At 47.0% G+C, this 22,848-nt stretch overlaps 2 protein-coding genes across 6 annotated transcripts; one reads left to right on the top strand and one right to left on the bottom strand.

The window, feature by feature from the left end:
• The first annotated feature begins 433 nt into the window (after nt 1-433).
• Nucleotides 434-13,465, top strand: entpd6 (ectonucleoside triphosphate diphosphohydrolase 6). 3 transcript variants are annotated; one of them, XM_031730279.2, is made up of 14 exons: nt 434-549; nt 1,078-1,366; nt 3,653-3,729; nt 4,060-4,203; nt 4,774-4,849; nt 7,751-7,786; nt 8,396-8,484; nt 9,877-9,956; nt 10,288-10,352; nt 10,909-11,007; nt 11,103-11,243; nt 11,748-11,804; nt 11,965-12,077; nt 12,156-13,465. In XM_031730279.2, the coding sequence occupies exons 2-14, from the start codon at nt 1,108-1,110 to the stop codon at nt 12,237-12,239; spliced, it is 1,320 nt and encodes a 439-aa protein (XP_031586139.1). In that variant the 5' UTR covers nt 434-549; nt 1,078-1,107; the 3' UTR covers nt 12,240-13,465. The 3 variants fall into 3 exon arrangements, with proteins under 3 accessions (XP_031586139.1, XP_031586138.1, XP_031586141.1); XM_031730278.2 differs by having other exon boundaries at nt 10,906-11,007; XM_031730281.2 differs by lacking the exons at nt 10,909-11,007; nt 11,103-11,243.
• A 2,087-nt stretch (nt 13,466-15,552) lies between these two features.
• Nucleotides 15,553-20,095, bottom strand: aifm2 (apoptosis inducing factor mitochondria associated 2). 3 transcript variants are annotated; one of them, XM_031730282.2, is made up of 9 exons: nt 20,013-20,095; nt 18,649-18,822; nt 18,223-18,338; nt 18,012-18,131; nt 16,984-17,076; nt 16,560-16,668; nt 16,330-16,482; nt 15,911-16,111; nt 15,553-15,834 (listed from the first exon to the last, which is right to left on the bottom strand). In XM_031730282.2, exons 2-9 carry the CDS (start codon nt 18,818-18,820, stop codon nt 15,683-15,685), a joined length of 1,116 nt encoding a protein of 371 aa, XP_031586142.1. In that variant the 5' UTR covers nt 18,821-18,822; nt 20,013-20,095; the 3' UTR covers nt 15,553-15,682. The 3 variants fall into 3 exon arrangements, with proteins under 3 accessions (XP_031586142.1, XP_031586143.1, XP_039477328.1); XM_031730283.2 differs by lacking the exon at nt 20,013-20,095 and adding an exon at nt 19,544-19,992; XM_039621394.1 differs by lacking the exon at nt 20,013-20,095 and adding an exon at nt 19,559-19,992.
• Between the last annotated feature and the right edge of the window lie 2,753 nt (nt 20,096-22,848).

Genomic DNA, 22,848 nt, shown 5'->3' with positions numbered 1-22,848 from the left:
TGTTTGGACGCTGTTGAGAAAATTTTGTACAATGTATGTGAAATTTGGCAAAAATAATCAGAAGATTAATAATATATTTTTTCCCTGGAATTATTTTATCGGTATGTGAGAGGCCAAAAAGAATATGTTGAAACTTCAGTTTACATGAGGGATCAATTTTGGTGTTTATAAAATTATTTAGATCAATCCAAAATACATGTGTATAAGTGCATTCCCAAAATAAATGACATATTGTTTCCTCTGCATTGCTGCAAAAAGTACAAAGAGTATCAATATTTTTTTTTAATTTAACCAGATATGTCTTTACCGGATAACATCTGTGATCAACTTAAGAGTAACTTCTCTTATCTTATTAGTAATAATAAATTTCCTTGATAGAATCCAATTATTATTATTATTATTGCCACGTCCACGCCGCACACTATGGCGTCATCACACGGCGCCATGTCGTTGACGGAAGTCCAGAATGAGTAGATGTGAAGTGACGAAGAGGAGGAAAGTGACCGGGTTGTTTGGTTAACGGGAGCCGCCGCTCACCGTTTCTGCTCGGTACGTCAACACTCGTTTTTCCGTTTGTGTCAGCGCCAGGACGCGGTTAGCCTGATGCTAGCCTGCAGCTAACCGGCTGATGCTAGCCGGCTCAGCTAGCTGTTAGTATCTGAAAAACTGCTGCTACAAACACAGAAACGTTTATTTTCTGCCTTTTCTGTTTAAAGTAACTTATATAAAATTTGTTTGAGCTAACAAAACAGCGAACATGATTCCAAACCAAACTCCATTTAAAAAAACTGCCAGTTTAACATTGTTTGCTTAACAACACTGTGTGTCCTGTTTTCCTGGCAGCTGTTCATTTCAGTAAGCTAACCTGAAATTCAAGTGGAAGCTGAATAACATGAACTGCTTAGAAATGACTTCACACTAGACTCCGCACTCCAGAGTGTGTGTAGCTTTTATTGATCTTGTTTGAAGTGAAGTTTATTCCATGCGTACAGACACTGTGAAAGCTCTCCTGTTAAATGGGATTGTCATGGTTTCTCCTGTTAAATGTGGATATTTTGTACTGTCTTTGGTCACCAGCTCTTGCAGCTGCACACAGAATGCGAGACCATGAAGAGACCAAAGCTGGCCGGAGCTTTCCTCTTCGTGTGCTTCCTGTTTGCCTACCTGATGTTCGTTAAGCATCACTACTCGACCTCCAAACCAGAAGCCTACAGACTACCTCCTCACCGCCGGCCCGACTCAGACCTCAGCGCAGATGACGGGCCCACCACTGATGCTGGATGGCGCTTCCAGTACGGCATCATGTTTGATGCTGGGAGCACTGGGACCAGAATCCATGTCTTTAAGTTCCAGATAGAGGACAAAGGTACAGCCGAACAACCAGTGTAACTCACACCAGACCCCATTCATATATCTGATGATAGCACGGTGTAGTTTGCCTGATGTGTATCTTCAGACTCTGTAAATGCCAGAGTGCAGCTGTGTAGTCACATATCTACACTCCCTACACCACATGAACTGATTCCCAACCAAAGTCCATTCAAATATCAGTGAATTTAACAATCTGTTGATAAATACACGGACTCAGACAGTCTCAGGGTGCTCCTGTTTTTTAGATCTGTTTGAAAATTTAAAATACTGCAATCCTGCACCAAACTCCATTTAAAAACTGCAGTTTTTGCTGGTCCGTGATCAGTATCTGTGCTCTTTATTTAAAATACAAATATGAAGAAATTTAAGTGTAACCACTGTGGATTTATTTCTTTATTATTTTGAATTTACACAATAAATGTATTTTAACCATTTTGTAGGTAGCTTACATGACTTTTAATTCAAATATCTGTTAATCTGGAACTCCATCAAACTCTAACCCGATCAGAAAACTGAGAAATAGCGTCAATAATATGGTGGCTTTGAGAAACTCCTGAAGTAGGACTGGGCTATATCATACCGTTCACGGTAATACCGGTGTAATTTTGGGTAACGTTAGGAAAATGAAATATTGCGATAGAATGTGGGTAAAACGCGCATGCGCAGTCCCTTTGTTTACATACGCACATGGCGGCGACGCAGAATGAGAAGAGCGAAAGTGGATCGTTAAATGAAACGGATGAACCAGAACTGGTTTGTAAAAATGCTGCAACTTCAGTGGTGTGGAACTGGTTTAGCTTTCGTCCGTCAGATACACAACAAAGCACTACTTTTGGTAGCGCATGCTAGCGGGCCGTCGTTATTACCGTGTTGTTTGGAAAATACGGTGCACTTAAAATCAATCCTTTGATTTTTCTGAAAATCGTCAGTGCCCCTTATAATCCTGTGTGCCTTATGTATGAATTCTGGTTGTGTTTACTGACCTCGAGACGATTTTGTGTGACACACGGCGCTCGAAAATCTGTCAAATGTTTTAGTATGAGTTTGCTAAGCTACGAAGCCGCACGGCTTGATGGATTGTGGAGCATTACGGCTATCGTAGGCAGGAGCCTCGCGGAGTGATACGTACTGTGCTTCAACATAATATTACGTATTGTGTGTGTATAACCTCTTTTTAAGTTTTGTGGATATTATACATGGTTATGCTGAGGACATGTCGGCCAGTTTCCACTGGAAATGCCTTTTGGTTAAACTGTCAGTGAGGAATTTGCACTGTTACATTTTTATATAACTTTAATGCACATAAAAAACAGCTGCTTGTTTAAGTGAAAATACATTGATGTTTTTTTTTTTGCACTAATAAAGTTGAAGAGTTGTAAAGTATTTTGTCTAGTGTCAATTACATTGTCAGTTATATCGTTATCGCAAATTTTCAAATGTATATCGTGATAAATATTTTTGGTCATATCGCCCTGCTCTATCCTGAAGTATCTGAATATTTGATGTTGGTATTTTCTACAGCAACCACTGTGTATGCAGCAATGAGACACGTTGATGTTGATGCTCTGAATATTTTTACATTTTCGTTTCAATTCAAAGGACTCGATGGCGTCCACTGTGACTCCAAACCAAACTCCATTCAAAAACCTTCAAATTTAAGTTTAGTTTGTGTGTAAATTTGAATGATGAATATTTAATGAGAGTATGTCTGTGCTGTTGTTTTAGTAGCAGCTGATATTAACGTGTATCAGGGAATGTGTGGGTGTTAAACCTCTATGTATACATCCTCTCAGATCATATAGTGCTGCTTTTAGTGTATTTAAATCCACATGTTGGCTCCGAGCATTAATTACCAGACGTGAATCGGTGCAGACAAGAGGAGCTTTCAGCCTTTAAGTCCTGCTGCAGGGAGCCGCTGCCAGTTCAAATGGACACAAACTCATTAGTGTGTTTTAGAGCTTTCTGGTTTATTAGGCTTAGAGAAAGTTTCCTGCAGCGCTCGGCCAAATGCCTTCGTTATCGCATTTAAGCGCTAAGCTAAATCACACAGGCTGAGTGCTATCTTGGCTCCTTTGTTAGCATCGCAGCTAACCGGACTAATGGCAGCACCTGTTAGTTATACATGCTGGGATTGTCATTAAGAGCTTAATAACAGCTCAGTCGTAGGCACAGGTCCGGGGTCACTCGGTCACTCAGTGAAATTCAATTAAATGCGCCGGCGTATCGCCTCTTTTATCTGTTTAAAGCTCACGGTCACATAGTTTTATCTTTTTTCCCGCAGGAGCTCCAAAGCTGGCCCAAGAGACGTTCAGAGCCATCAAACCAGGACTGTCAGCGTACGCCGACGACCCACAGCAGGTAGGGCGCACACGAGGGGCCACAGGAGCGCTGCACGGGTCCCACACTGAGCTCAAAGACGCTCGAATGGGCCTGACTGACTGAGCCTACAGCAAACAGCCCCAGAGTGACACTCAAATACTGTTTGCTTAGGAACTGAGCAGTTCTCAGTGCTGATGTTCAGCATTTATCGTTGGTTTTCTCATCGTAACAAACACGTTCCCCGACACGCTCACATTTGTGAGTGAATATTTCCAGAGTTGGTGCACCGAGTGTAGTTTTGTTGCTCCAACTCGAACCTACAGTCCTACATAAAGACTTAGCATGCTCAGAGCCTCCCTCTGTGTCCAGTGCACCGCAGGGATCGTGGAGCTTTTGGAGGTCGCCAAGTCCAGTGTCCCCCCTTCGTACTGGACCTCCACCCCCGTGGTCCTGAAGGCGACGGCTGGGCTGCGTCTACTTCCTGGAGAGAAAGCCGACCAGCTGCTGGACAGAGTGAGACTCACACGTCACCTGATCTCATCTTTATTATTTCACCTTTTTATTTATTTATTATTGTTCAGACTTCATACTTTATAAAAATCAGTTTCATTTTTTAATTAATTTTTTCCCTCATTGCATGTTTTAATTTATTTTTATTTTCTTGTATTTCTAAATGGAACAGCTACATTTTGGGGGTTTTTTTCAAAATAAAACGATAACTCCAGCACAGTTGTTTAAAGTGTTGTGATCAGGTATCAATCAGGTCAGACTGATAACTCCTCTGGCTGCTGCTCCTCCTCCTCCTCTTCTTCATCGTCCTGTTGGAGCCAGAACAGAGAAAGTCTATTAAATCTTTTAAGTAATCAGTAATAACAGGACTACAGCCAGAGTGTGATTTAATCTGAGGCTTTGCTCTTATTATCAGACGAGCTCTGATGCTGCAGATTACGGGGGGGGGTCATTTTTACAAAAATGCATCATTAAATATTAGATTATATTTAAACAGAGATCACTGATTGATGGGAGGCAGAAATAAAACCATTTCACTTTGTGAAGCTCAAAGATCATTCGCTTCATGTCCAGGTGAGGGCGCTGTTCTTGGACTCTCCCTTCCTGTCCACAGATGACAGCGTGTCCATCATGGACGGCACTGATGAAGGTAAGACGTTCTGATTGATCAGCCCGCACACTCGGCTCCTCCTCCTGCTCCTTCTTTCTAAAGATGACCTTCGTTCTGAAAATATTTCACAACAAAAGCCTCGTTTGCTGAGGGCTTTTAACGTGAAATGCATACAGGAACTGTTGAGTTCCTTATGCAGCATCTTAACAGTGTGGGATAGGCCCCGTGGGCCGACTCTGGCTCCTGGGCTGAGATGAGGTCTTTTCTTTTGAAGTGGTGCAGGAAGCTGAAGAGAACGCCGCAGAGTATGACGGCGTTCATTCAGAGACACAGAAACAGGAAACGGATCCACCTGGAGCGATCCGAGGGGAGTTCCTGGAGGGTCGTGACCCCTCGCGAGGTCTCGTCCTGTGTGGGATCTTCATCTCGTTATGACGTTATTAGATCAGAGGGAATCTGCAGGTCTCCTCGGGTTTAATCTGTGATGATGATGAACTGAGCTCCAGCTCTGATTTCCCCAACGGAAAGCGTCAATATGGAGGATTAAGGAGGAGACGACGGGGGAGGCGGAGCTCAGCATGCGGCTCAGCGTTTGATTTGTAGACAGTTCCTCTCTACAGTTACAGGAAAACATGATCAGACTACACAGCAAGGTAGCAAATATGTTTAATTACTGGGTGAAAATCATCCAGTACTATAAACTGGGAGGGGCGGGGATAAACCAGAAGGTGAAATCGTAGACAGTGTGACGCTGACCACATGACTGAGGTCAGTGAGGATGTTCATCACAGCAGGGTTTAGTTCAGGGCGGCGTGGGTATCCAACTTTGTGAATACGAGAACGAGGCGATGGCGTAAGTGCGTCGGTGACATCAGCCATGCGACACAGACACAGAGGCGGCGAGGCCCGCCGTGAGGGTCAGACTCACGCTCACCGCCACATATGAGCCTCGTTCACACGGGAAGCTTTTTTCTATGTTGAAATTCAGTCGTCAGTATCGTGCAGGAGCTGAACCCCCGACCTTCTGATTGGCTGACGACCCTGCCCTACCTGCTGAGCCACACCCACCATCACTTTTTGGAGGCCTCTGTGTTTAAGTGTGTGAGGCAGAGCGCACAGTGTAGTTCATGTTTCACGTTTGATTCCTGTAAATCATCCAATCAGGATGCTCCTGCAGAGTGAAGGTTAACCAGTGAAGTCATTTACTGATCAGAAGTAAAGTGCATCTGCTTATTCAGGTCAACTCAAAGATGACTTTAGTGTCCGCGGTGCAGTATTTGTACTCAGCCACATCCATTAGTGCCTTTTAGCAGTGACCTCTGACCTTTGGGCATGCAGGAGTGGGTGATTACGGGGCTCGGTACAAACTGTATCATAGGGGCTTTACCATAAAACTCTTAGCCCGATACGCTAAGAAGCAATTTCCTAACAAAACAAACAAGAGCCGGAGAAAGTCGGCTAAACACCGGCACTTAGCACCCGGACGCCTCCCAGGAACCACTCAGAGGTCCCATTAACAATAAGTCGCTTCACTCGGACGGGCCGAGGGTAATCTGAGCTGGGATAAGCATGCTGGCCAAGAATGGCACAACATCTGAGCCGCAGTCAGGCTGCAGGAGTTCAGACAGACCTCTGAAAGGACAGTTTAGTCGGGAACGCCGTGCAGGACTCTGTCCATTAGAGGAAAAGCAGAGCGGGATAAACGGCAAATTCAGCGATCATTAAAAGACGAGCAAGGGCGAGTAGTGATCCCGCTCAGGAGAAAGAGAAAAGATTTCAGCCTCAGAAATAAACGGGACACATAATCCCCCCGTTAGATTAAGTGGGACATTATCCCACACGGCCATAATTGCTTTTATGAACTACTTTAAAAGGATTGGATTATGTGCAGGCAGGCCTGTTGTCCATACAGAGCGAGCATTTAAAACACTGAACCTACATTCCCATACATATCCACCAGCACAGACATTACAGCTGGGCCACACATCTGGGTCACAGCTTGGGGGGGTGTGAATTTTAAAAAAACAAACAAACAAGGTTTTTGACGGGGCTCCCACACAAACGCAAAGCAGAGGATGGAGCATCTCCAAATATGCTTCCAAAGCAACTTCCTTCCAAGCCATGATGGAGCCTATCTTCCCTTTGGCGTCGGTGTGTTCTTGTAAAACAAAGGGGGCCCTAGCAAAAACAGTTTGGGAACCACTGGGTTAATGTGACGCTCCTTTAACGCTAAATGAAGGCGAGCGTGTCTGCTCTGAACAGATTTCTTCCTTTTTTACACATTACTGCTGATTTTTAACAGCAGAGTTTCCCTGCTGGGTCTGTGAGTTTGGTTCTGAAATGAGTGTGGGTTTCATCTGTGGGGTTTCCCGGGTTCAAGTGGGTGAGGAAAAGGATTTTTTTTTTATTTTTTTTGAATCACATTTTGGATATTTGGGGAATTTGGAACCTTTGGACATTTTTCCAGTGAATATGAACATCAGTCAGATACAAACTGTACCTTTGACCTCTTTAACCTGTCCTTAAATATCAATGCCACATCCCACCATGAAACCCTCATCAGCCGAACATCAACCTGTAAATGTTGATCGGATTAGCTCCTCCTCCTGATCGCCTCACAGTCGGCTCCTCCTCCTCATCGATTCACAGTTGGCTCCTCCCCCAATGGCCTCACAGTCAGTTACTTTTTAATGTTTAGTCTGTTTAATAAACATGTGACCTTCACACTGAGAGTGTTTCCAGAGTCGGGTCCACGTTGTTGCGTCTCATAACAGCGTCTCCCAGAGAAACGGTTCATATTGATGGTTACGTGTTAGCGTGCTCACTGCTGCTGTAGCACAGAATCACGAGTTTGGAGTGAAGCGAGTGAGCAGCCGAGTGTCGTCTGCATAGAGGTGTTGAATCCAGCGATCCTGTAACCTTTTCGTTTTCTCCTTTCAGGTATTTCTGCTTGGATCACCGTCAACTTCCTCACAGGTGAGACCGCTCATCGTCTGTGTGTTAGTGACTGGGCTGGGCGTATGATCATGTGCTCCCAGCTGATGTTGAGTGCCTTTAGGTTTTGTATGAACCGTCCTGTCATTGGGCGTCTGGGGTACCCGTGTCATTGGCGTGTTTGGGCTCTCCACTCGAAGGAAGCGGCCGGCCGCTCTGAGTCTTCAGTGGACGATGGTGCTGTGGAGTTTGCACGCGCTGCATCTTCATTGATCCTCTTCTTTGGTCACGTGATCATACCGTCAGAAACTCCACCCTAACACTGAGGCTGGATGTTCACGCCCACGACTGAACTTCAGGGTGAAACCGCCACCTTGTGTTCTCAAACAGATGACCTCTGTCCTCTCAGAAAGCCCCAAACCTCATGTTGGTCCTCACAGAGGTGGGCGTCCACGTAGCACGCACACTGGGTCCATTTTTAACTCTGCGGCAGGAAGTGGATGTGGATTGGTGTGATTTATGATGCGCGCGTGTGTTTCAAACCAGATTAATGTGGACAAGAAACAGTGATTACCTGTTATTGGATTAAACTGCAGCTCACTCTTCCTCCTAATCTCCTCCTCCTCTTCCTCCCTCCCTCTCTCTTTCCAGGTGGTCTTCACAGTGCTCACTCGCCCACGGTGGGGATGCTGGATTTGGGAGGCGGGTCGACTCAGATCACCTTCAGCCCTCAGGACGAGGTGAGGACTCACACAGGTGAAAGGGTGAGGAAGACTCAGAGAGGAAGAGCTCTGTCCCCTCAGTCAAAGTACCAGGATGGCTCCGTCTTAGGCTTTAATCTGGAAACGCCTCGCTAATCCCAAATAAACAGCCTCACATCAGGCAGGGGAGGAGAAAGGGAGTGAAGGGGGATCTATTTAGGTCAGGCTTTGTACACGAGGGATTGGCCAGTTCTTCTTCAGCCTGTGAGAGGAGGAGGAGGAGGAGGAGGAGGATGCAAACGAGGAACTGAGGCAGCAAAAAGCTCCAGATGAAGTCATCTTCTTACTGAGGGCTGACAGCATCAGCAGGAGGGTGGAGGACGGCCTCCCAAGAAAAAACCCACCCAGTGTTCGAGAGTACAACACACAGAGCTGTGCAAAAGTCTTGAGCCACCCCTCAGGTCTTCATAGTTACTGCCAAGCAGCTGTTGAGCAACACTCCGGCTTTCTGAAGCTCTTTAAAGTTCTTCTGTGGACATTGGCTGCTTTTCCTCTCCTGTTCAGTCCTTGTACCTGACCTTTCTCACAGGAATGACTGTGAATCACACAAACCTGAGCAGAGGTCGTTTGTTGGCAGCAGCCTGACACACAAACTCATCACCTGTTCCAGTTTCTTTACCAAATCTGTCAAATGCCAACGATATCACAGCTTCTCATGAAAACAGTATTTTTGCTCCAACACGGTGATTCCCAAAGAGCTGTCAGCTGAAACTCTGCATATCTCAGCATGGTGTCAGTGTGTCCTCAAAAAGCTGAGGAAAAGGTTCAGAAGAAGAAGTGGGAGGAGTCTGCAGCCATCTGTGAAGCTGGGTGGAGGCTCTGTCATGGTCTCAGCTGCAGCTCAGTCAGAGCTGTTGGAGATCTTTGATAAACTGATGAATCACAGAGTCTGATCCACCACGCAGGAACATCTGGAAACATCTGACTGACAGCAGCTTCCTGTTCCACCATCACAATGATCCAAACACACCATCAGTGCAGTGAAAGCACACCTGGATCTAATAACACACAGCAGGACACCATCAGTCATGGATGGGCCTCCGCAGAGCCGACCTCAGCGTGACTAAAGCAGTGTGGGATCATCCTGACAGAAGAAGAAGCCTGGAGAAGTCTTCCTGAGGATCCTCACAGAGCTGACAGACAGCTGCTCACACCAAATACACACACTCCGTGTTTCCATGTGTGTGTACTGTATTTACATGTATGTTTGCACAGTACTGTCAGAAAACGCTCTCAGGAAAAATAAGCAGCAGATTGATTTTCTGTGTGGATTTGTCCCACCCAGCGTGGAAGCAACACTCGAAGGAAGTCGTCTGTTTTTAGAGCCGACCCAGCGTCGCAGAAACCTCAAGTTCTTTTCTTTCTGTGCAGAAAACCATCCAGACCTCACCTGTCGACTACATCCAGTCCTTCCAGATGTTCAACCACCCACATGTGGTCTACACTCACAGGTACGCACACACACGCACACTGTGCCTGTGCTGATTGGCTGATGTGAAGTCAGCTGGTGGTCACTCTGACAGAAACTGAAGGCATAAACCTGGGTCACACACAGCTGTCAGTCAGCTGACGTGTTTACGATTGAACTCATCGTTTCCTGTTTAATCATCGTGTTTGCTGTTCGAGTCTCAGTAACGACGCTAACACGCAGGAACTGATTGTGTGAGGTTAAAAAGTTAAAAATCTAAAAAAGCAGGAAGAACCAAACGTGTCAGGTCAGAAACATTCATTTTCTGGTGATCAGCTGATCGATTATTGATTATTGATGTGTTCTCTCTGCAGCTATCTGGGTCTGGGTCTGATGTCCGCTCGCCTCGCTATCTTGGGAGGCGTTGATGCTCCGCCCCGTACGTACCTGACCTGTTTTTTCTTTTTCTTGTTTTTCAGTTTTCAGATTTTCATCTCAGCCTGTTATGCCTCCGCCCCCACCCACCCCCACCCGGCAGATAAATAAGCCATTATCTAATCTTTTAATAACACACTGCAAGATTAATTCCTTGCCGGCCAGCTGTTGCTGCGGTTTAACTGCTGCAAGAAGCTGCAGCTCAGATCCTCTCTGCTGTCGGGCTGTTTATGTGCACGCAGGCGTCGCCGTGGCGGTGTCGTGTTCAGGCGTCCTGGTGGGACCGTTTTAACCACACATCATATATTTGTGGCTTTTTGGAAAACCGCTGTAGCAGACTGACAGCATTTGGCTAAAGCAGGAAGTGTGTGCAAGCAAACTGCTGCAAACATGAGCGATCGTCAGTGTAATAACCTCACCGCTGCCTCTGCTGGGGGTCGGAGGAACTGCAGGGCTCGTCTGTCTGTTAGTGCTGTGCATCGTTGTTTTACTGTTCGTGGTTTGAGATGAGATAAACAGACAAACGTGCCTGTGTGTGTGTCTGTGTGTGTGTGCAGTAGGGGGCAGCACTGAGCTGGTCAGCCCCTGCCTTGCTCCAGAGTACTCGGGCAGCTGGGAGCACGCTGACATGGTCTACATTGTGAAAGGGCAGAGCACAGGTGAGCAGATCATCTCAAATTGGTCGTCTGGTTGCCATGGTTACTCATGATGCATCTGGGGTTAGGAACCTTCTGTGTGTGCACGTGTGTTTCAGGGGAGCCAGTTTACGAGGCGTGCCTGAGCAGAGTGGAGAAGGTTTTGTACCAAAAGGTGGCAAAGGCGTTCGGCGTGACTGACATGGACTTCTACGCTTTCTCCTTCTACTACGACCGCGCCGTCGACATCGGTGCCATCGGTGAGGAAATACTGCCGCTCTGCTGCTCGCCTGCAGGGGGCAGCACGTCACGCTGATCCATCCATGTGAAGCCGCGCCGTTACAGGGGAAGTTACCTGGCACACCTGTCGTCCCCGGGGGGCGGCCCATTTATCATCAGAGCGTCCTGAATGTGGCCCAGGGTTAACACGTTACCTGCAGACCAGGTGTGAGGAAGGCTCAGAGTTGGAGCTTCACGTTCAGGCGGCGTTCGCTCACTGACTCGGGTTTAATCGCTCGTAGGCACGACTTTCACCAGAGCCTCGTTCCAGACTTCCTGCTTTGTGTTTACCAGAGCCGAGTGGCTCACAGCTGCCCCCATCCCGCGAGCTGCCGTTTGTCACCTTTAACATGACGTTTGACTGTGGAAGCCGTTATTCCCACAGCTCCTGAACACAGCTGAAAAGCTGGAAAACTGGGAACGTTCGGTTTACGGAGCTGCTGCAGGTTTCTGTTTAAATCCTCCTCTCTGTGCTCTGTGTCCAGACGAGAAGAAGGGAGGAAGCATCAGAGTGTCCGACTACACCGACGCAGCGAAGAGAGGTGAGATGGCGCCCTCTGCTGGATGTCGCTCAGAGCTGCCGTCATCATCAATGAAGCCAGAACGTGTTTCTGACCCGACTCACAGAGGTCCAGGATTAAATGTTGATATCGGCAGATGTTTTTAAATCTGTGACCGCTGTGGGTGTTTTTCTCCCCGCAGTGTGCAGCGACGTGTCCGTCGGTCCTCAGCGGAGCCCCTTCCTCTGTCTGGACCTGGTCTACATCTCAGCCCTGCTGCAGGAGCTCGGCTTCCCTCCACACAAGCAGTTCAGGGTGAGCTTCTATCGATTCCTTTAAAACCATCAATCGGTCGATCGGTCTCGCCTCTCTGACATTTTCTCTGTGTCCCAGCTTGCAAGGACCATCAACCAGGTGGAGACCAGCTGGGCTCTGGGCGCCACTTTCCACTACATCGAGTCTCTGAAGGCACACTGAAGCTCTGAGCTTTTATTTTGAAAAGCTCGGGGTCCTGTTGACTCTGAACACAGCTGACTGATGATGTTTGTGCCAAAGCAGAAATCTGAGCGGTGGTATAAAACTGTGACGTGTGTGAAAGCGGCTCATTCAGACCGGGCGGTCAGGAGGCCAGGGCTGAACTCGCTACGGTCCCAGCGTGGTTCATTAATCGATTATTTCACTTTTTTATGACAAAAATCCGTAAAGGACGCGGTGCGGTGGAGCCACAGGTTTCTGGGCCACTGAAGGGAAAAAATAAAACCCTGTTTATGTGTTTGTTTGTTCTGTGGCTCTTTTCCATTAGATAAACCTTTATTAGTCCCACACGTGGGAAATTTGTTTGGTCACGGCACAAAGTTAACCATTTAACACGTTAGTGCTCTTTTCTTTTAGGTTTCTGGGATGTTGTTGGTAGTGTTGTGGGTTTTTCCGTAGATGTGTCGGTTACTTGCGAGTTCTGCGTCGGTGTTTTGGGAATTTGGGTCGTTGTTTCTGAGCGTCGCCTGAATGAGCCGTCAGCGCATCTTCTTAGACTCGCCTGATCAAACTAAGCTGGGCTCGGTGTGAGCAGCTCATTTCAGTTCGACAGCGAGTGATTGTTTTATTCTGAAGGACTTCCTGTTTGTATCCCTGTAGTTTCATGACGAGCAGATGTTTAAACAGTTCCTGTAGAAACCCGTCTGTTTGGCTCTCAGGTGCTGAGACCGTAAGAGTCAGTCACCTGACTTTGGCATCGCCGCCTCTATGTCAGCTGTTCCTGAGTAGAAGCTTCAGCGTGTGAAACTTTCACATAAGATCAGGATGAGACAAAGAAGGATTATTATGAACTGTGAATCATGGCGAGCTGCTCTGTGTGAGCCTCAAATAGCTGAGCGTCCTTCTGTTACGTGGAGAAGCTCCTCCTCTCTGTAACGTATGTTTGTAACCACATTGGTCTCAGTTTCACTGATGATCAGCTTCAAACCACCGAAGCAGCAGCTGGGCTCTCAGCAGGCCACAGCTACACCGGCTTATTTCTCACAGAGCAGCTCTGCATCAGTCCCAATGTTAAAGTGAAGAATGTGAAATGTTTTCCTCCAGCTGATCATGTGGTTCATATGAACGATGATGTTTGCAGGTTTTTAAGGATGTATTTTTATATTCTGAAATCATAAACTCTGTATTGTTATGATCAATAATTCATCGGAATAAAAACTGGAAACATTTTCATGACCAGCGTTAATTCATAAAAACATGAATTTAGGAAAAATAAAGTTTAACAGAAGATGATGGAGGTGTGAAGATGTTTATCCTCAGCGTCCTGCAGCAGGAAGCCCACAAACACAGGTGTCCTTCAGGTGAGTGCGTGCAGGTCCGCTCTGCTCTTCTTGTAGCCTTACTCATGAAAATGGCAGCAGTGAGGTGGACATGGCGGGCGGCTTTAATGCTTTCAGCGTGAGTGAAAGCACCTGATTGGCTCCTTACCTTTGAAAACAGGAAGCTGGATCAGTGTGGAGCGGTCCTGAGTTGGCTCGTCACAGAGCCAGTGAGTCTGCACCAGCTGACGTTTCATCTTCATCCTGAAGCTCCAGGTGTTTCAGGAGAAAGCACGCCGATGAGGAGTAAAGGATGCCTCGCACACCGAACTCCACCTGCTCTCACTCACACCTTGACCCATGTGACCTTAATGACTGGCGTGATGATGGTGGCTCTCCACCAGCTGTTACAGCCTCCTGGATGAAGGTGAAAGAATCAAGTGTCTGATAAGGCGAGGAACACACGGCTCAAGGAGACCTGAAAACTGTCGGCGAGGCCGGTGATGAGGAGGCTGCAGCGTTGAACAGCGAGGCAGAAAATGACAAAACGACGGCAACAACAGAACTTTAAACCAAATCCTTGAATGATGGAACCAGCGGTCGGCTCACAGCTGTGAGGAAACGCACGTGTGAGTCTGAACACGGCTCGGTCATGAGGCGTTTCTGTGAGGTCTGACCCTCCACCTTCACTCTGACCTCCTGAGACAATACAAACTCAGCGTTTCTTCAACTCATTTATTACAAATATGAGTAAAAACAGTACATGTCCCAGATGGCCTCAGGTGTCTGCTGAGGGCCCTGCTACAGTCACTGTGCTGTCTGGATTATGATGCTAATAAAGTTTTAATGTTTAAAAAAAAAGCAGCAGTGATGAACCTGCAGGTTACTTTAAGGCAGCATGTAAAGGTAAACCACAGTGGACCCGCCCACACTTTCATCACTTCCTGTAACAGCGTCACGTGTCAAACAGAGCTTCAAATGCTGACATAAATGTTCAGGAGAGTACTGCAGCGGCCCTTGTAGGGACGTGTCGGTGCTCCTACGTCATCATCATACCGCTGGTCCAGGATCAGCAGCATCACAGCGGGGCCGTGTCTGCGCTTTCACTTAGCATTAGCCAAGATCTTAGCTAATGCTATTAAAGCTATCACAGGGCTAAGTGAATCTGGCTAGCAGCAAACCTAGCTTGATAATATATTTACCATATTGTGTAAATTAATAAAAAATATTTGATATGTTTAGTATTTGTTCCAGAATAGTTTTACATAAACAAAGGAGTTTTTTTTCCTTTTAACTCCACATACCATACGTATGACATCACAACCCGATTGGCTGTTTGTGACGTTGATCCTGGACGAACGTTATAGTGAGTCATGCAGCGTCCCACTACGAGGAACATTTCTGTGCAGACGTTTATGTGATGTTTATAAATGATTTGCACACATCTGTATGTAAACTGTAAATTAAAACAATTATCAGGAGGATATTCTGAAAGTGTGTGTGTGAGTGCGTGTGTGTCTGTGCGTGTGTGAGTGAGTGCGTGTGTCTGAGTGCGTGTGTGTCTGTGCGTGTGTGTGAGTGAGTGTGTCTGAGTGCGTGTGTGTGTGTGTGAGTGAGTGTGTGTGTGTGTGTGTGTGTCTGAGTGCGTGTGTGTCTGTGTGTGTGTCTGAGTGCGTGTGTGTCTGTGTGTCTGAGTGCGTGTGTGTCTGAGTGCGTGTGTGTCTGTGTGAGTGAGTGTGTGTGTGTCTGAGTGCGTGTGTGTGTCTGAGTGCGTGTGTGTGTCTGAGTGCGTGTGTGTCTGTGTGAGTGAGTGCGTGTGTGTGTCTGAGTGCGTGTGTGTGTCTGAGTGCGTGTGTGTGTCTGAGTGCGTGTGTGTGTCTGTGTGAGTGAGTGTGTGTCTGTGTGAGTGAGTGCGTGTGTGTGTCTGAGTGCGTGTGTGTGTCTGAGTGCGTGTGTGTGTGCGTGTGTGTCTGTGTGAGTGAGTGCGTGTGTGTGTCTGAGTGCGTGTGTGTGTCTGAGTGCGTGTGTGTGTGCGTGTGTGTCTGTGTGTCTGAGTGCGTGTGTGTGTCTGAGTGCGTGTGTGTGTCTGAGTGCGTGTGTGTGTCTGAGTGCGTGTGTGTTAGAGTCTCAGGGCTGTTTCTGCTTCATGTCCTTCCAGCTCTTCCACACCAGGACATCTCGACTTTTTCCCCAGGCGACGAGCCAGCGGGGCAGCCTGAACCCGCTGTACTGACCCACGCCGTCGTCATGGCCCATCGCCAGCAGCATGGTGACGTCACCTAGCAACCAGGAAGAACTTGAGTCAGCCAGAGAACAGAGGCAGGTGACCAACAGCCCAGCATGGTGAGCGCATACCTGTTTGATAGGACGTCAGCTCCTTCCCGCTCACGCTGTTGGCGATGTTGGCCACGGCGACAGCGGCGTGGAGGCCGGCGTTGTACGCCGTCTTAGGCTCGTTGACATTGGTGCAGTCACCCACGGCAAAGACGTTGGAGAAACCGTCGACCTGCAATTGGTCGTTGACCTTCAAGGCCCCGTTTTCAGCCATACTCTCATCTGTGAGCAGAAACCAGTCGCTGATCAATGCAGCCATCTTTATCGCTAAAAATAAATGTTTACGTGATTTTTCAGGCTAGCAGAGGCGGGACTCTGCTTTATCACTTCCTGTGACCCTATGTAAGTAAGAACAGTGACCTGGCGTGACCCTGTGGTCAAACAGCAGCGTGGAGCTGAAAGCAGGAAGTGACCTCAGTGCAGGTGTTTGCTGTTCTTACTGAAGGTGGCGCTGTAGGCTGCAGAGTTGACCCTGAGCCCGGTGCAGCAGATGATCAGATCCGTGACCAGCGTTTCGCCGTGGTCCGTGATCACCTCCGTGTTCTTCGTCATCGTGTTCAGCGGCAGCTCCGACAAGTTGCTCACTTTCTGTCCTGAAAACACGGCGGTAGAAAGTGAGCCAAACCCCGAGCTGACGTGAGCCGTCACCCGTCTGCAGGCGTGAACTCACCCAGCACAAGCTCCACCCCCTTCTCCAGGAGAACCTGTTTGGCCTCGCGTCTGATGCTGGGCAGCAGCTCCGGGTCAGCCAGCCCGAGTTTGGAGTGGATCAGAACCACCTGGACGGGTCGACACGGAGGAGAGAGCGGGGTCAGGGTCCAAAGGGCAGCAGCAGGGGTCAGAGGTCAATTCAATTCAGTTTTTTTTATGTAGTGCAAAGTCTCAAGCACAGTCAGCTCAAGGCGCTTTATATGATCAGAGACGCTCCACCAATCTGAAGACCACATCTGAGTAAGGACTTGGTGACAGCGGGAATAAAAAAACTCCCATTTAACAGGAAGCAGACTCTGGAGTCTCAAGGAGAGACCGACAGGGGGCGAGGGGAGGAGGACGGGACAAAGACATGCTGTGGAAGACAGGTCAAAGGTCATCACCTTTTTATCAGGATACTCGGTCTTTATCTCTGCAGCCATCTCCACACCGGTCGATCCTCCGCCGACCACCAACACCGAGTCAGCAGCCTGAACCTGAACGCGTGCACACACACACACACACACACGCACACACACACACGCGCACACACACACACACACACACACACAGTGATGCATTTACATATTTTTAATTTGACTTCTTGAAATTTTCTGGGTTTTTTGTTGTGTTGTGAAACATTTAAAAACCAGACTCAAACACAATCTGACACGTCAGCTGCGGAAAAGCTTTGCAGTAAAAACTCCTGCACAGTATCTTAGCTGTTCCCAGGACTGCGCTCTTCTGGACAGAGATCTCAGATGTTGTTCCCGGGATCTGCTGGAGCCACCGCACCCAGTGCTCCGATTACCACGGGGACCACTGTTACCTTCACCCTGCACATCTTCTCTGAGCCCTTGGTATCGCTACATCTGTCACTGCGACCGTCTCCTGTTTGTCTACTATGTCCGGTTGGTCCCACAGGACTCAGTTAACCCATGTTGTGTTTCCTGTAAAAGGCCTTTTTGTATCATTCTGCAATGTGCATTATTTTTCAGTTTTAGCTAACCTTACCTTTGTTTTAACCTCTGTCAGTTCACCTGGGCTGTTCTAACACTTTTGGCCTGTGTTTGTATATCTATGTTAAACATTACAACAACAAAACAAACAGTTTTTAAAAAATATTAGGAATTAAAACTAATTTCACTCACTAATATTGGACGATAAAATGTTTTGGTTATATTTCAGTACAGAGATAAACTTTAGTATAAAACTTGTACATTAATGTACTTTTTAGAGTAGAGTTTATACATTTTATAACATATACTTTACTCAAAATGTATTTTTACATGAATTTTTTTATGGCAGTATTTTTTCTGCTGGTGAAGTTCAAATCATTTTTAAATATGAAGATTTGAAATTCAACAAAATTAAATGAAAAGGTTAAATAACAATAACTTCTAAACAAACAGCAGTAAAACCTGGATCCAACCTCTCTGATGAAGTCCTCGTACTTCTGGACTGCCTCCTGATGCGCCGCCACCGTGTTGAACTTCCCGGGGAACGGCCCGTCGGTGCCGGTGCACAGGATGAGGTGGGAGTACTGGATCTCCTGCGGCACAAACAAACGACACAGATTGACCTGCAGCTTCGCCTCCTCATGCTGCAGAAGAAGCTCCACAGGGAGCTGCTGCGGTCCTCACCCTCCCTCCCTCCAGGATCACCAGCTGCCTGTCTGTGTCGACGAGCTCCACCCGACCCTGAACGAAGCTCTCGCCAAACGTCTCGGCGTACGGGATGAAGGTCTTCTGAGCAAAGCCTGCACAAAGCACAGGGCCAAAGGTCAAAGGTCACACTCCAGAAACCTGCTTTTTAATCACCAGAACAAGGTCAGAAAAATGCAAAAGAAAAAATGTGACATAAGTAATAAAACTTGTTTCTAACTTGGAGGAAAAAAATTTTTTTAAGAACTAAACAAAAACATGTAAAAACTTTGAAAAAACAACAACAAAAAATAACAGATGATAAACAAATTTTTTTAAAATTATACTGAAAGTTAAAATATGTAAAATTAACATAAATCTAGAATAAAAAAAGTGGACAGGTGAGGAAAGGTGTGCTCGTGATACCAGGCTGTACGGCGGCTCGCAGAGCGCCCACGTTGTGATGGAAAGCGTCTCTCATGTCGATCAGAGTGAAGCTGAATCCTCGATACTTCAGGTCTTGAGCTGCGGCGATGCCGCCAAATCCTCCGCCCGCCACCACCACGTGGACACCCTCGGTTGACACCTGACCCCCCATCTCTGCGGCCACACACACACACACACACACACACACACACACACACACACAGGAAGTTACTACTACAGGTTGACCACACCTGACATCTTCACCCCAGAGGCCTGAAGCTTCTTAAACCTGCGTTCTCTCTGACGCCCAGCAGAGGGCGCCCACTCTGAGGTCTGATTCGATTGAGTCTGCTCAGCTGACCTCTGACCTCAGTAAACTCTGTCCTGATGAGTTTCTGCTCTGTCGCTGCTTTCAGGTCTGACTGAATCAAACAGGAAGTCTATTTTGGTCCTGTCAGAGGGCGGGGCTAAACAGTGACTGACTAGTTCCTTGTTGCTCATGAAATCCAAACGACTTCTTCATGTTCGTGGACATGAACTGCTCCTTTTCAGCGACACTCAGCACAACTTTGAATGGGTTTCAGCCAAAATAACAAACACTAACTCTGCTGCGTACATAGGAGCGTGTCCAGAGTGGGGCACCATGAGGTCAACCCCCCCGGCACCACGCAGCAGAATAAACACTGTGACGTCTCACAAACTGAAACCGTCGAGTGTCAAAAGCACCAAAAACATTCAGCTCCAAACACACCGCTGCCATCTTTTACATACAGTCTGTGATATCTGCTGGTTACATAACGCTGACTAGTTTATGAAATCTCAGCCTGTGTTTCTACAGGTGTCCACACCTGCTGCCACAGACCACATCTGTGGCACATCCATCTTCTGAGCTCACCTGAGCATCACTCACAGGGAGATGAAGCTGGTCCTGTTCACCTGCAGTGTGCTCAGGTGACCCTGAGCTGCTCAGGTGGTCTGAGTCTTATCGACGCATCAGCTGTGAGCTCAGAGGCATGCGGGCGGTGAGGCAGGTACAGGTACAGGTACAGGTATGCCAAACATGTGGCGCAGATAGAATCGGGTGAAGTTTACTTCCTCGTTTTCCGGTTCTCAATCGGACTCATCGAGTACAAACTGATGAGTACGTGTACTTGTACGTTCTGCTCAGAGTACTACTTTAACCCGCCCTCCTGTCCTGCAGCACTTCTGTGTTTGGGATAAAACTGCTTTTCTTCCTCGTGCTGCTCCTCTTCATCACTCTGCAGGAAACTCCTGCTCGAGCTTCAGGGCCGTCCTCAGGTGAGCTACCTGCCGCTGCCAGCCCGGCTCTCTGACACCTGCCCGCGCGAACGGGAGGAACTCACCTGCTGCAGGTACGCGCCTCCGTCACGTCTTCTTCTCCGCGGCTGTCTGACCGCAGCGTCTTTCTTACCGAGCTCCTCCTCCTCTGATGACACCAGTTCTCCTTCAATCACAGCCCAGCTCCCCGTGAAGGAGGCGGGGGTAGGCGTGCTGCTTTCAGGTGCAGTAGGAAATATTATTGTTAAAGCGAGGCGTGACCTTTAACATGATAAAGCAGTTTTCCTGTGATGGGAGGGGTCTGTAAAACTTTATTAGTAAGGAGTAAAATAATATAAATTTAAAAAACGGGTTTTTTAAACCTGACCTGGTTTACAAAACGATCAGGTGATCATTATTTTATTTTACAGCCCTTTGAATTATTCATTGGCTCTGAGCCGGAGATGACCTCACAGTCCACATGAAAGCTGCAGCTCCGCTGGTGTCCAGCAGAGGCAGCAGTGAGTCCGTCCCCCAACGCCCATGTTAAAATAAGCATGCTTACAGCTGCACCTGCACCTGCAGCGGCTCCATCCAAGTATTCCCAGTACTGATACCAACACTGGTTTCAGGGTTGATATGACACTGACAGAAGCGTTTGTTCTTCTTGGTTCAGCGCGTAGAACACGTGTTTTTAATGTAATGATCATTAAAACGTGTTCAGAATTTGCATATTAATGATGAGTCATGTCATAAATGATGACACACCGCTGTGCCGTACATACGCTGCCTTTATAGGTTAAAATTTCGGTACTGGTATCAGCAGTATCGTCTCTGTATCTACTCGGGTGAGGCACTCATGAAGGCAAAGGTGTGACTCTAACCCAGTGCAGCACTGTTACATACAGAAGCACTCATGGAGCCATACCAGGCGCAGCTCTGACACTGGGGGATAAGCCTATCCCAGCTACACAAAGAGACATTCACACCTAAGCCCTCAAACTGCTCCTGTTTGGACTGTGGGAGAAGGCCGGAGGGCCTGGAGAGAAGGGGCATCGCCGCAGCACATGCCCACATGTGGGCATGTGGCCTCCACTCCACACAGAGGCCTGGCAGGTGACGGCAGCCATGCTAACCACTGTTCCTGTGAAGAAGCCATAGCTGGACTGGTCGATGGTGATTTTTCGTTTTTATGGTGTTTTTTGTTTTTTGTTTTTGTTTTGTTTTTGTTGTAACGGTATGAACTATGAAAGGTGGTGGATTGGCCAGTTGGTCGTGATCGACTCTGGGCTGGACCAATTACAGCCGAGGAGGTCGAACTTTAAAGTTCCATATTGAGGAACGCGATTTGTCCCGGATTTCAGCTAGAATGAAACAAAGACACAAAGCTGGAGTTATTCTGTATCGTTAAGCTGCAGCTGCATCTTCTTCTCTCATTCTCTCTCCCTCTCTCTCCTGTTGCTACTTCAATCATGAAACTGATCAATGATCAGCTGATCGGCTTTTCTCTCGTTTGTTTATCGCCCACTTTGCGCCAGAAAGAGGAAACCAGCGGATAAACAACAGCAGCACGTTTAAGCTTGATCAGCTGTTGGTAGAATTTTTTTTCTTTGTTTTTCCGCCTGTCCCATTTGGTTCTTTTGCCATCAGAATTATTGTCTGAAGGTCAAGAAAGATGCCCAACGGATTTGCCTTGAGGCGACTTTTGTTGTGATTTGGCGCTATATAAATAAAATTGAATTGAATTGAATTGAATTGAATTGAATTTACTATACCAAATGGACCATCCCGGCCTTGCCGTATTGGTCCATTTGATTGACCTTTGTTTTTATTGTTTATTTATTTTTATTTTATTTTCAGTTGTTACATACGGGACAGAATTTATTTAATATTAATTTCTAGTATCAGCTGATGTTTGCTGGAGCCACAGCTGTAAAGCTGCTGGCCATGATGTCGGTTTGGTTATCTGGTGAGAGGGAAACATGAAGCTGAAACCAGGAGATGACCTTACTGAATCATCAGAGCTGAACAGGTGATGGAGAAACAGGTTTACCTTTTAGGTGACATGAATAAGTTGAAGTTATGAACTGTTTCTGAGAGACAAATAACACCAGGATCCTTTTCTAAGTAGCTGACAGCTGGTAACTGTGCAGGGGCGGGTCTAGCAAAGTGATGCCAGGGGGCCAGGTAGGGCATTAACAGGGAAAGGGGGGGACAAAGAAATACTTTTCTTTCTTATTCTCATTTAAAATGTCTCGCGTTTAATAAATAATTATTTGAGTCTTACAACCAAAGTTTCATCTGATGTAAAATGTATAGAACTCCATTATTGTATGTAGTAAATATTAAGTCTAATAGTAAACTATAGAACGTAGCACTTAGAACTTTATTGTCATTGTGCGGTTTCTTGCACAGCGAAAAAGCAACAGGTATGTATACATATAAGTGAGTAAACTATATACATGGTGTATGTGTGGAAACACTGAAGCAGAAACATTGTGTGGCTGTATACAAGGGCAGTTATATAATATAATGAATCAATAAGGGTGGAGGGGCTGTGGTCATTTAGGGTGGGGATGGTAATTCCACTGAGCCAAAAATATCGCACAGAACATGGAAAGACTGAGATGTTGCACATAGATGATCAATAGCAGCGTCAGAGTGGATGTGTAGGAGAAGTCTGTTCACACTCTTAGTTTGCATTAAGAGTTCTGACAGCCCACAGGAAGAAGCTGTTGGTTTTGCACCTGATGGATCTGAACCTTTTTGCAGAGGGCAGGATGTTGAAGAGGTGGTGGTTAGGATGGAGGTGGTCCTTTATAATTGCCCTGGCTCTGGAGAGACATCTAAAGCTGACAATTAAGTCCGGGGCAGAGTGGACAGCCAATCACCTTCTCTGCAGTTCTGATGACCCTCTGTAGT

This window comes from Oreochromis aureus, linkage group 13, assembly GCF_013358895.1.
Source record: "Oreochromis aureus strain Israel breed Guangdong linkage group 13, ZZ_aureus, whole genome shotgun sequence".
Classification (NCBI taxonomy): domain Eukaryota; kingdom Metazoa; phylum Chordata; class Actinopteri; order Cichliformes; family Cichlidae; genus Oreochromis; species Oreochromis aureus.
Note: the sequence above shows the minus strand (reverse complement) of the source record. Positions and strands in the feature narration are given on the sequence as shown.

Bases quoted from the DNA above. Each gene is read 5' to 3' on its own strand.
- aifm2 (XM_031730282.2), bottom strand. From the start codon at position 18,820: ATGGGGGGTCAGGTGTCAACCGAGGGTGTCCACGTGGTGGTGGCGGGC. The intron at 17,077-18,011 runs GTTGGATCCAGG...GCACGCGTTCAG, and splicing joins ACGAGGACTTCATCAGAGAG to GTTCAGGCTGCTGACTCGGT. The intron at 16,669-16,983 runs GTGATGACCTTT...CGACCCGTCCAG, and splicing joins CCGAGTATCCTGATAAAAAG to GTGGTTCTGATCCACTCCAA.
- entpd6 (XM_031730278.2), top strand. From the start codon at position 1,108: ATGAAGAGACCAAAGCTGGCCGGAGCTTTCCTCTTCGTGTGCTTCCTG. The intron at 3,730-4,059 runs GTAGGGCGCACA...CTCTGTGTCCAG, and splicing joins ACGCCGACGACCCACAGCAG to TGCACCGCAGGGATCGTGGA. The intron at 9,957-10,287 runs GTACGCACACAC...TTCTCTCTGCAG, and splicing joins CATGTGGTCTACACTCACAG to CTATCTGGGTCTGGGTCTGA.